At 38.9% G+C, this 12529-nt stretch overlaps 1 protein-coding gene across 1 annotated transcript; it reads right to left on the reverse strand.

Annotated features, from left to right (window-relative positions):
- Positions 1–6365: 6365 nt before the first annotated feature.
- On the reverse strand, positions 6366–10988 carry LOC127472215 (uncharacterized). Its single transcript, XM_051790107.1, has 2 exons — positions 10549–10988; positions 6366–6884 (listed from the first exon to the last, which is right to left on the reverse strand). Exons 1-2 carry the CDS (start codon positions 10816–10818, stop codon positions 6519–6521), a joined length of 636 nt encoding a protein of 211 aa, XP_051646067.1. The 5' UTR covers positions 10819–10988; the 3' UTR covers positions 6366–6518.
- Positions 10989–12529: the final 1541 nt, after the last annotated feature.

Here is a 12529-nt window from a genome sequence, read left to right on the forward strand (position 1 = left end):
TGACATACTACCAGAGCAAAGTAGATTGCTCTAAGAAAGCGGGTAAACTTTGTTCTTGAAAGAACAGTCATTAAGAACCAGGCTTCATTTTCCTTGGGGCCATTTCCAAGTGTGGCTAACCAACAATTATGATTATTTTTTTTAAAATAATGGGTAACTATTCTATTATTGGAGTAAAATTAAGTTACTTTTTTTTTCCTAAGAGCTTATTATTTTATTATTCATAGGTAGAGAACAGTCCAGAGTGGCTATCTCTGCACACCACATCCTGATGAATGAGCAAGATATTCAGCCACCAGTGTTTAATTTTCTGCTGCTGCAGCAAGTATCAATCAGAAGCAAACCAGGTTAGTATGTCAGACAGCACACTGGAGGAGACTGTATCACCTCTTCCTTATCTTTCAGTGGAACAGAGGTTTTGATCATTCATTGCCAGCACTGACAACAACCTCTCAGTTCTTCAGATTTCCACCCACCTCTCCCCAAAAATACTTTTAAGTTTACACAAGCAATTATGGAGTCAGCATGGGATTCATTTCTTCACATAAAGAGATGTAAGAAGCTGTTACACCTACTATACTGTATACTTCTGAGACAGACATTGTACTGAAGTCTATCCACAGCTGAGAAAGTTTCAAAACAGACATTTTGCTTACCTAAGTAAAGATATCTTACAAAAAAAAAAAAAAAGTCAAAACATCACAAACTAAAGCAAACAAATCACCAACCAAAAAAAAACTAAATAAATTTTGAGGTTTTGCAGCATGCTGAGCGCATAACTGTCATGACACTAATAATGTGCTCAGGGTCATGGTTTAGTGATGGACCAGGCAGTGTGAGGTCAATGGTTGGACTCGATGTTAGAGGTCTTTCCAACCTTAACGATTTTATGATTCTATGATCAAACACGTAATTTTGCTTGACAGTTTCTGGCAAGGAGGAGGAATTGTAAAGGAGGAAATGCAAAATGAGGAAGCTAAAGATAATGAGATAGCAAGACACCTGTCAGCTATCTAAAGGCTGCTGAAACAGATGACAGTGAGTAGTTTAGGGTAGTGTGGGAAAGACATGCAAAACAGTATTTCTCTAGCTACATAAAACTGAGATGGTAAAGTGTTGAGAAGGTAGTCAACACAGGCCTGAGAAGGCTTGATAGATTAGATCAACCATAAATATGAAAGATTGCAATGTGAGATTTCTCATTTAATTTCACCCTGATAGTGAACCAAATCATTAAAACAGTTGGTGTGGACTGATCTTTAATGGGTTTAAGTACTTGTTAAAACTTTTGTATACATGGTCTTCCCTGAATTTCAAAATGTTTCTAGAGGAGCAAAGTAATTCATCTTAATATTAGAAAATGTTTTAAAATTAAAGGGAAACAAAGCATCTATTCCACACTAATTTAATTGCTCAGGAATTTAAATAACCTAGCAATCAATCTAAACTATCATTTTCTCAGGAATTACTGCAAACAAAAAGAACTGGAATAGCATCTTTCCCAGAAATCTGAGAAGATCTTTAATGTTAAAATAAGATTTTTATTCAAGAATCCTTTTGTTTTTCCGGCACATATTTTTCTTTTCACAGAGATTGGAATCTGAAAGCTCATACGGGAGTCTTTTAAATGATGCAAATAGCCTTCAATGATACTTAGAGGGTCAAAAAAAGACAAAAAGCATTTAAAGAAAAAAAAACATTTTTTTTAGATTAAAAGGTATATAAATATTTAGCAGGTCCTGGTAATAGAATGGAAGCAAGATAGTGCCACTCCAGAGCAAACAGTATTGTCCTCCTTGGACCTCTATCTGTCACAAAAAAAATGTAATCAAGCTACAGTGAGAAGAACCTACAGTTAATGTAAGTATATCTCACATGCATTATAGTCTCATAGAATATCCTGAGTTGGAAGAGATACACAAGGATCATCAAAAGCCAGCTCCTGACCCTGAGCAGTATAGCCCCAAGAATCACACCATATGCCTGAGTATATTGTCCAAATGTTTCTGGCAGGTGTGGTACTGAGATTAGCTTCTCTGTTGAGTCTGTTCCAGTGTCCAGCTGGACCAGCTTCACCTTCTGGATGAAGAACCTTTCCTTGATATCTTAACTAAACACCCCAACAGATCTTCACACCACTTCCTCGGGTTCTGTCACCGGTCACCACAGAGAAGAGATCAGTGCCTGCCCCTCCCCTTCCTCTCAGGAGGATGTTGAAGACTGCAATGAGGACAATCACCTCCTTTGACCTGTTGGCGATGCCCCCAGGACATGATTGGCCCTCCTGGCTGCCAGGGCACTAATGATTCATGTTCAACTTGCTGTCAACCAGGACCCCCAGGTCCCTTTCCACAGTGCTGCTCTCCAGCATCTTGTTCCCTAGTTTAGACACACAACTAGGATTGCCTTGTCCCAGTTACAGAATCCTGCACTTGACCTTATTAAACTTCACACAACTGATGAATTTCTAGACTTCTAATTTGTCGAGGGCCTCACTGCCCTTGAAGGAGTCAATAGCTCCTCCCAGTTTAGTATCATTGATAAATTTACTTAGTATACCTGTGGGTCCTGCATCCAACTAATTTATGAGGATGTTGAAGAGCACTGGACCTAAAATGGAGCCCTGCAGAACTGCTCTAATGGCCAGTCATGAGGCTGATGAAACTCCATGAGTTCTTCATTAATTTAAGGGCAATATACATTCTCATGACAAGGTATTTAGGGTGAAAAAGCTGATGAAGTTAGTCTCCAATAAGGAAACATATGTCTTAAAAAAGAAGATGTTCAATTTTATCAGCAAGCCATGTTGTAGTATCTCAGAACTAGGAAGTGCCCAAGAATATGTTAAATGTAAAGGAAGTTCAAGAGCTCAGTTAGTAGAAAAGCTTCCAGCTGATATTTCTGAATTTCCACGTACAGTGTTGCTTACAGAGGGCAAACTCTACTGCATTGAATATATGTCAGACTGTGGCAGTCCTTGGCCATACTTCTGTGTCCCAGGAGTATCTCTTTTATTGTCTGGAACTTCTTTTTTTCAGCTCCAGACTTTGCGTGTGTAGCCCTGGATTCTGAAGAGGGAATTACTCAAAAGACATTTAACAACTGAAATCCCAGCCAGGAAGACAAACACTGCTGAAGCCTCACCTAAATCAGATTCTGTGTACTGAAAGGCTACCTCCTCATCATGAATGTTTGAGTTAATGGGAGGCATTCTTGTATTACCAAACACCATCTTAAAGTTACAGAAATAGCAAACTGTCATTTCCCAAACTGCAGACTACTCCTGAAATTCACAAGGTATTTCAGAATTGGAGCTGGTTGGATGGTAAAACTGCTACATCAAAAGCCCACTGCTCTGAAACTCACCGTGGAATCTTTTATTTTTCATAGGATTCAAAGAAAGAAAATGGATTTCTGGAGGGGAAAAGTCCTACTTTGTATGAGGCAATGAAGTGTAAATTAATCAAGCATGCCTACAAAAATTTCAATTGCACATATATTAGGAAAATAATGACTCCTCCACACAAGTCTATGTGCAAGTAAGCCTCTAATGTAGACATAAATCTCCTGTCATCCATCTCTAGTTCACCACAAACACTGTTTAGTTTTCTCTATTCCAATTCCATTCTACACACAACTAGAATGAAAAATGTAACAGAAGCCCCAATTTATGAAGTTAAAACATTAAATTTGTACCTATTCATTTGATGAGATATTTAGAATTTCAAATTAGCACTCAGTTACTTAACAGGGCATTTGAATGGCAATTTTATATAGGTAAATTGAAAAGCAGGACCATAAAAATGTTGGTATTTCTTCTTCAACTTCATTTCAAGCCTTTGTCTATTTGTGCTTATAAATGTATTGTAACACTGCTTCAGACAATACAGACAAATGCCTCTTCACTGAAGTTAGTGGAATGCGTCCATTTCCCACCAGCTGCAGATCTGGCCCATAATTCACTGATTTGCTGAAATATTCTAAACAATGAAATGAATAAATGAAATTTATATGCTTATGCCTAAAACTAGATTTTGGACATTCGGCAAGACTAGATCTCATGCCAAGCCATCTGCAATTCGCAGGAATTCAGCCCCTGCACATCCCTCTTCCAAAATATAAACTGGACTATTTGCCACTTTGCCTCTTAAACTTGTGGTGGTGCATTCCTCCTACCTTCGAGCCTGTTCTATGATCTCAGCCTTGACTGAATAAGATGATTATTAAACTGCCCTTTACTGTACCAGTTGGGTGATGAAGTATCTCTGACCACACCAGCTGGTCTTACATGATACAGGTGGGAACACTGACTGTAACAGGAACATCAGCTGTCCAACCAAGGTGGAAAACGAAGGATAATTAGCCACGCCCTAGCAGCCTTGCAACATTGCCTGCCTGAATCATAGCCCAAGTGGAACAGCACCATTGTTGCTGGAGTTTTGGAAATTATTTCCAAATGGCTTGGAAACTACAGTAGCTACCAACTTGGATTATGGCCTGGATGGAAACTTACTGAAGCCAGTCATCTTATGACCCTATGAAGAGCAGTCCTAGGTAAGGCCCTTTGAGCTCTCCTGGGAAAGTGGGCTGCACCAGCAACTCCCTATGAATGGGATACCTCTCAGAGCTCTGGACCCTCAAGTTACCATATTCTAAAGATTGTTGCTGACGATGAGGCCTAGGTGGATAAAACGCGCACACACACACACACTCTTAAAGGTGCAACCCAATGGCTGTTGAGAAATGTTGAGGGATTTGGTGTATTTCACTGAACACAAGGGAAAATTTTGATAGGTATCTTTACACACATAGATATAGATGTATACATCATTTTGCCTGTGTGTATGGCAATTTATTATGGTATGAAGGTTATTATGAATATATAATTAAGTCAGTTATAATTGTAGCAAATTCTATTGAATAACTTTATGTTAAATTAATCATTGCTTAAGTGCTGCTAAACCCATTTGCTCCCTTGCATTTTTATCCATATCCTTTGCACCCTTACCCTCTTGCATCACCAGTGTCGCAGGTGGGAGTGGAAAGCTTAGACAAAGTTATAAAAGAAGCTCTCCCATTGAGTCACAAGGTGCAGAAAGGACTCCCCTGCTTTCTAAACTCCCTCTCAGAAAAGGGTCCAGGTGCGTCTGAATCCTATCTGACTCAAATTGTGTCAACAGTTTAAATTTAAGGAATTAGGCGTAATTAAATCACTTTGTCTCACAGGTTTTAATGATGGCAAGTAGGATATATTTATATAAAATAAATTATTTATTATGATAAATGAAAAGACAAGTGAACAGACAAAAGATGTTAATCAGAGTTATTTATTACACAGTGTAAAAGCTAAAAACCTACTAGTAGAGTATAATACAACATTAAGTAGTATAGTGCACTGTATAAAATCAATTCTATTAAAGCAATTGCATCAAAGCTAGCAAAAGAAAAAAATATTAAGTAGAGATACAGAGAGATACCATACGAGATAGCAGGCAGATTTCTCTTTCTCTTGCACCCTGGGGAGTAACCATGAAGAGACATCCCTGCTTCATGGCAGAAGCTCTACACTTCAAGTATGTGGAAGAATCTACCATATGAAAGTCAGATACGGCTTTTATAGTTACAAAGTGATGGACTGGTAGTCATAGTTTTACAGGCCAGTAAGCAGCTTATCTGTGAAATCCCGTGTCAAAAAGCAGGATGTGTGTTTGAAGGTTGGTGAACTAGGCTGGAGCCAGCTGTAGCTCGCCACAGATAACTTGCATGATAGCTTGCATTGTATGCATTCTCTGATTGGATTCTAGGCCTTATTGGGGTAGGCCATCCTGCCAAAACCAGTCTCCATGTAAATCTTTCTAAACTGATTTTAATCTGATTTTCTTATGTATACTTCATCTATGCAGTAAGTAATAGAGTCAGCCTTGCCACTGAACCCTACTGAAGTGCACCTTTAGTTGTGATCCTTAAGTGGTCTAACCACTTATTCACAGCACAGCTTCTCCATAGCTAAATTGGAATGCACAAAAATTAAGCTTGCCTTCAGACACAGCAATAGTTTATCCAAGTAGAAAGTAACGGGTGCATGTTATCTTAATGTTAGAACAGTAAACGTAGGCTTAAAAATAATTGTCAGCTACTTCCCCCAGCAGTGGGAATGTTTGTCCAGGTATCAATTAGTAGAAGAGACTTAAATTTTTTAAAACTAAGAGAAAATCCTTTTTTCCTTCAGTATTTCTACTTCTCAAAAGGAAAAGTAAAAATAAAAATATTTACTTTCCCATAACTTCCTCTTCACTGTAGTTAAAACCATGAATTTGGTTGTCAATTATACAATGTGAGTGTATTACTTTTAAACATAAAAAGCTATAAATAAATTCCATGAGTGTTAAACATAGTGAATTTTTAATGAAGCATGAGAAACACACCAGAAAGCTTAGTTCTTAGGTGACGAAGAAGAGCAGGTTCTTTGCACTGAATGCTGTGGAAGGGCAAGTTGCCAAGCTGATAACAGGGTAGGCTCACTCTCTTTGGCTTCGCTTTTGCTGCCTTCTTGGCTTGGATTTTGCTGCCCTCTTGGTCTTTCTGTTTCTACCGACGTTGATGGATCTCACATAATCTGTCTTCTGGGAAGTGCCACAAAATGTCTCCAGGAGGAACCATAAAATGTCCTGCAAGTTCTGGACAGGGGGTTCATTTTGCTCAGTGTATGTCATTAAGATGCAGTTGTCGTTCACCTTTTCACAAGTCAAAACATAACTTTCCTCATCTGAACTGCTGTCCTCCAGGGCATTAGTTTTCATTTGAACATGCCATGTACTGTGGCTGGGATCCACTTCTGATGAGGTGCCAGGCAAGATCCGCTTTTTTGGAGAGATCTTCAGATACTTTGTAAGTGAAAACAAATGAATTTAAGTTAATTAAGTCTGAGGTCTTAATAAAGAACAGGTTCATCCCAGTATTCTGGTGGTAATGACCCAGGAGAAGAGCACTTACCTGTCCTAGCAAAATTTATTGTCAGTTCTCAAAATATAGTCATGTTTACAGTTCTAATAAAAAGGTAATATTAGCATCCATTTCTAAGAGGGTGGAAAACAGTCTGGTAAGTATTGGTAACAGAAGTTATATTCCCCACCTCAGTTATTTTCACCTAAAAGATGTCAGGTTGATCACTATCTCATGGTTATTCTACCTACTCTAATTAATACTGTGCTAGCATCTGAAAATCCAATCCACAACTGGTTTCTGCCATATCTGGTTTTGCCCATACAAAAAACCATAAAGATCAGAAAGAGCTCTTGCAGTCTCTGCAATTCTCTGGTTAATATTTAGATAGTGTATACCAGCAAAAAAACAAACTATTCCCACTTACATAATAACAAGCTATTTTCCCCTTCTTTCTTTTATCTATAGAGTTCTGTGCAACAGAAACACGGAGAAGTGAGATTACTTTGCAAAGTTACCACCTACTGTTGCAGATTAATTTTCTCCTATTCATTTTCATAATGTACTCAGCAGTTTTAAATGGACCAGAAACAGTATTTCTGTTGTTTGTCTAAGGGACTTATATTACCACTAATGGTTTGAAGAGTGAAAAGATTTAACTTCATCATTATTTTTCACAATGCATTGTTATAGAAAACAGCGGTACCTAAAAATGATATCTGTTCAAAGTTTACACACTGCAAGACCTTTGAGAAAAGACAGCTTTATTATGCACATGGAGTGCAACTACCATCTCTGGAACCAAGTATGAAATAGTGGCTTCCTGCAATAAGTTATGTTCTGTGTTAGTATGTTCTGAATCAGTAGATAGATGCTATAGAGAAAATGAAATAAAAATAAAAATATACATCTATGTTAAATAGACAGAAGCACATTTTACAGGTTTCTCAGTAGAAGAAGAAGCCTAATACTTTCTCATTCTGGTGAAAATTTGGTTTATTGACAGTACTATTAGATAGCTTTGCAATAAATATTTTGTGCTAGGATTTCCTCATTGTGTTTGTTTTGGGTAAAATGCTTTGATATCATTGGAAAGGACACACAAGGATCATTGAGTCCAGTTCTTGGCCCTGCACTGGACCATCCCCAAGAGTCACACCATGTACCTGAGAGTATCATTCAAATGCTTCTTGAACTCTCCTAGGCTTTGTGCTGTGACCACTTCCCCGGGGAGCCTGTTCCAACACCCAACCACACTCTGGGTGAAAAACCTTTCTCTAATATCCAACCTAAACCTTTCCTGACACAACTTCAGGCCATTCCCTCGGGTCCTGTCACTGGTCACTACAGACAAGAGATCAGTGCCTGCCCCTCTTCTTTCCCTCACGAGGAAGTTATAACTACATTGAGGTCTCCCCTCTTCTCCAGAGTGGTCCTCTCTTCTCCAGACCAAGTGACCTAAACCACTCCTCATACAGCTTCCCTTAAAGACCCTGTACCATCTTTATTGCCCTCCTTTGGACACTCTCTAAGAGGTTAATATCTTTCTTACATTGTGGTGCCCAAAACTGCACACAATATTCTAGGGGACCCCACCCCAGTGCAGAGTAGAACAAGACAAACCCCTCCCTCAACTACCTGGTGATGCTTTGCCTGATGCCTCCCAGGACAAGGTTGGCCCTCCTGGCTGCCAGGGCACTGCTGACTCATATTCAACTCGACATCGACCAGGACCCCCAAGTCCCTTTCTGCAACATTGTTTTCCAGCATTTCATTCCCCAGTCTGGAAATGCATCTGGAGTTGCAGAGGCAAAGAAAGCATTAAATGCCTCTGCCTTATCTCTGTCCCTGTTTGTGAGGTGATCATCCTCATTCTGTAATGGGCTGATGATATTTCTATAGGGCTTATTGCCATTAATATGTTTGAAAAACCTCTTTTTACTGTCCCCTACATTTCCGGTCAACTTCAACTCCAGCTGAGCTTTGGCCACATGAATTTTCTCCCTACAGTGACAAGCAGCATCTCTGACTTCTCCCCATGTTACTTGACCTTGCTTCCACTGGGCATACACCTTCCTTTTTTGCCTTATTTCCAAGGGAAAGATCCCTGTTCAGTCAAGCCAGCCTTCTGCTTCATCTGCTTGACTCCTGACTCTTAAGAATTGCCTGCTACTGCGCCCTTAGGAGGTGATATTTAAAAAGTGACCAGCACTGATTGACCCCAGCACCTGCAGTATACATATATGTATGTACACACATGCATATGTATGTGCACATATATATTTGCAGATTTGCATTCTTTCCCTGATCTGTAACTCTGAGCAAGAAGGGTCCAGATTAAAAGATGATATAACCTCTGAAGCCCGGTAGATGAAGTCCAAGTGAATTTATACCAGAAAGAACTGCAGACTTTTAAGTTTTCACTAAACATAAACAGTACCATTTTTTGGTGATAATCATAATGTTGACAATACAAATATCACCACTTTTTTTTTTGGTCAGAAATTAGTAATATATAAAGAATAACTAAAATAAAAGGAATTAAAATAGAGCAGATTTATGGAAGGATTATTAGAAGTGGCAAATAAACATCTATTTTGTAAGTAGTAAAAAAAAAATTAAATTCTAGAGCTGAATAGACTAGCCTGTCATCTAAAAAAGCCGTGTTTCAGGGTATATATACAAATACATGATATATATGTCTAAGTGTACGTATATATACATGTAAAACATACATGAGATTAGCACAGAACATTTTCATCCATTACAAATCCTTTAAACATACAAACCAACTCTACCTTGTCAGTCTTACCTTCATATTCAGAAATTTAAATACAAATTTCACTATTCAAATTATTTTATGTAATGCATTGGCAAGCCCTGAACTCCTTTTTGGAACAGAATTAAGTTGCAGCTTGCAAACAAAATAATATTATAATTTTCAAAATTATTTCCTTTCTGAATTTCACCAAAGGGAGAAATACTGATGAGAAAATCACCCATTTCTATAAAGTTATGCATAGTTTTCAAGTTAACACCATCTCGACACCTGTAAATACCTCAGATCTTCTATTTACAGAGTCATAAAATTAAAAAAAAAAAAAAGAATATTTTGCATCACTAAAATAAAAAACAATAAAAATAGCAAAACAATAGAGAGTAACATGAAAGGACTTTTAAGTGAGAATTCATGTTGCCCATAAGTTTGGGGGTTTTTACCATCCTTTGACATTTTCAGGTTCAAAAAACTATAAAACATATATTACATAACTTAAAATTTATTAATGTCTTTCAAGAGGTATATCTGAAATCTTCCAACTCACTTTCTTCTCAAAGCTGATGAACTATTTGCAAAGGTTTGATCTATAATCAATATATGACATTTTTAAGTACTTCTAGAACTCAGCTTATAAGCATTACAAAAAACTTCCACTCCTTTCAGTAGAGCTATCCCTTTGTTTGTCCTACTTATCAAGATGAATTAAAAGTAGAGTTAAACTCTACTTGAAATTGACCATGGAACAACAACAAAACAAAAATTGATAATTATGATGGTGAAGATGAAATGGTAATAATAACAGTAATAATAAAAATCCTGGTACCCACCACATTGGAATCAGAAACGATCTCCTTGGCCAGCTTGACTAGTAAATCAGCTGTATCAAATTCAGTACCTTCTTGAGTTGCATTTGGGTCGGTGACTACATTATAGATGTAATATTCAGTCTTTCCTGATTTATTGCACTTCCTGACTATCTTTGTTCCCCCACGAGCAGGTCTTGTGTCAAAAAGCAGGACACAGAACACAGCAATCAAGCCAAAAATGAGTATCATTACAGGCAACAGGGCAATCATAGAAGACAGGAAAGTGGTCATGATTGGAAGTGCCCTTATATAGTGACAGGAAAATGATCCCCTTCAGAGAGCTCTGCATATGTGTGCTGGCATTCTGGTGGCAGACGTTTCTTAAGCCACAGGCAGGAGTTTCTGCTTGAGCATGTAGGAAGATCTACTATGTCATAATTGGTGACATAGGGACAGCAAAAAAACCTTGCATATCAACCATGTTCTTGGGAAGTTCCCAGCTCTTACACGTCATAGAATCATAGAACCATAGAATGGCTGGAGCTGGAAGGTATCTTAAAGATATTCTAGTTCCAATCTCTCTGTCATGGCTAAACAGTCCCAGCTCTCTCAGCCTCTCCTCCTAGGTCCCTAATGACATCAGCCATACTACAAAGACATAAACCTTAAAATTTCACACCACACAAAGCAAATGAGCCAGTTTAGCTACCTTATTGCCATTTAGCATAAATTGGAAATATAGCAAATTTAGCTTTCTTTTGAAGAAATGCCGAGTTCATCAAAACGGTATTGTCTCATTTTTAATATATAGTAGTCTTGTTTTAATACAGTCAGTAGAAAACAATAGAAAAAGTATATACTAATATTACCATTTAATCTGTAATACTGCACCAAGACTCCACATAAATATTTATGAAGCTCTTATTTGCTATTTCACAGAGTCACGGAATCACAGAATATGCTGAGTTGGAAGGGATTCACAAGGATCATCGAGTCCAACACCCGGCCCTGCACTGGACCATCTCCAAGAGTCACACCATGTCCCTGAGGGTATCCTCCAACTCCTCTTGAACTCCAACAGGTTTGCTGCTGTGACCACTTCCCTGAGGACTCTGTTCCAGTGGCCAACCACTCTCTGAAAAATCTTTTCCTAATATCCAACCTAAACCTCTCTTGACAGGTTCATGATGCTACCTTGGATTCTGTCACTGGTCACCACAGAGAAGAGATCAGTGCCTGCCCCTCCTCTTCTCCTCACAAGGAAGTTGTAGACTGTCCTTTTCTCCAGGCTGAACAGACCAAGTGACCTCAACCACTCCTTATATGGCTTCCCCTCAAGACCATGCACCATCTTTATTGCCTTCCTTTGGACACTCGAATAGCTTAATATCTTTCTTATATTGTGGTGCCCAAAACTGCACACAATATTCAACGTGAGGCCACACCAGTGCAGAGCAGAGCAGGACAATCCCCTCTCTCGATCAGCTGGCAATGCTTTTCCTGACATGGTTCCCGTCCTGCTTTTCCCCAGGACAAGGTTGGTCTTGCTGGCTGCCAGGGCACTGATGATTCATATTCAACTTGCCATCAGCCAGGACCCCCAGGTCCCTTTCTGCAGGGCTGCTTTCCAGCACCTCATTCCCCAGTCTGGACGTGCATCCAGGGTTGCCCCATCCCAGGGGCAGAATCAGGTACTTTCCCTTGTTAAACTTCATATGGTTGGTGATTACTCAGTCCTCTAATTTGTGAAGGTTTCTCTACAGGGCCTCCCTGCCTTTGAAGGACTCAACAGCTCCTCCTGGTTTTGTGTCATCTGCAAACTTGCTTAGTATCCCCTCCAGTCCTGCATTCAAGTCATTTATGAAGATGTTGAACAGCACAGGGCCTAAAGTGGAGCACTGTAGAACCACATGAATTTTCTCCCTACAGTGGCAAGCAGCATCTCTGACTTCTCCCCATGTTACTTGACCTTGCTTCCACTGGGCATACACCTTCCTTTTTT

The sequence above is a fragment of the Manacus candei genome, unplaced genomic scaffold (genome assembly GCF_025592945.1).
Source record: "Manacus candei isolate 608988 ecotype Guabito, Panama unplaced genomic scaffold, ASM2559294v1 h1tg000028l, whole genome shotgun sequence".
NCBI lineage: Eukaryota > Metazoa > Chordata > Aves > Passeriformes > Pipridae > Manacus > Manacus candei.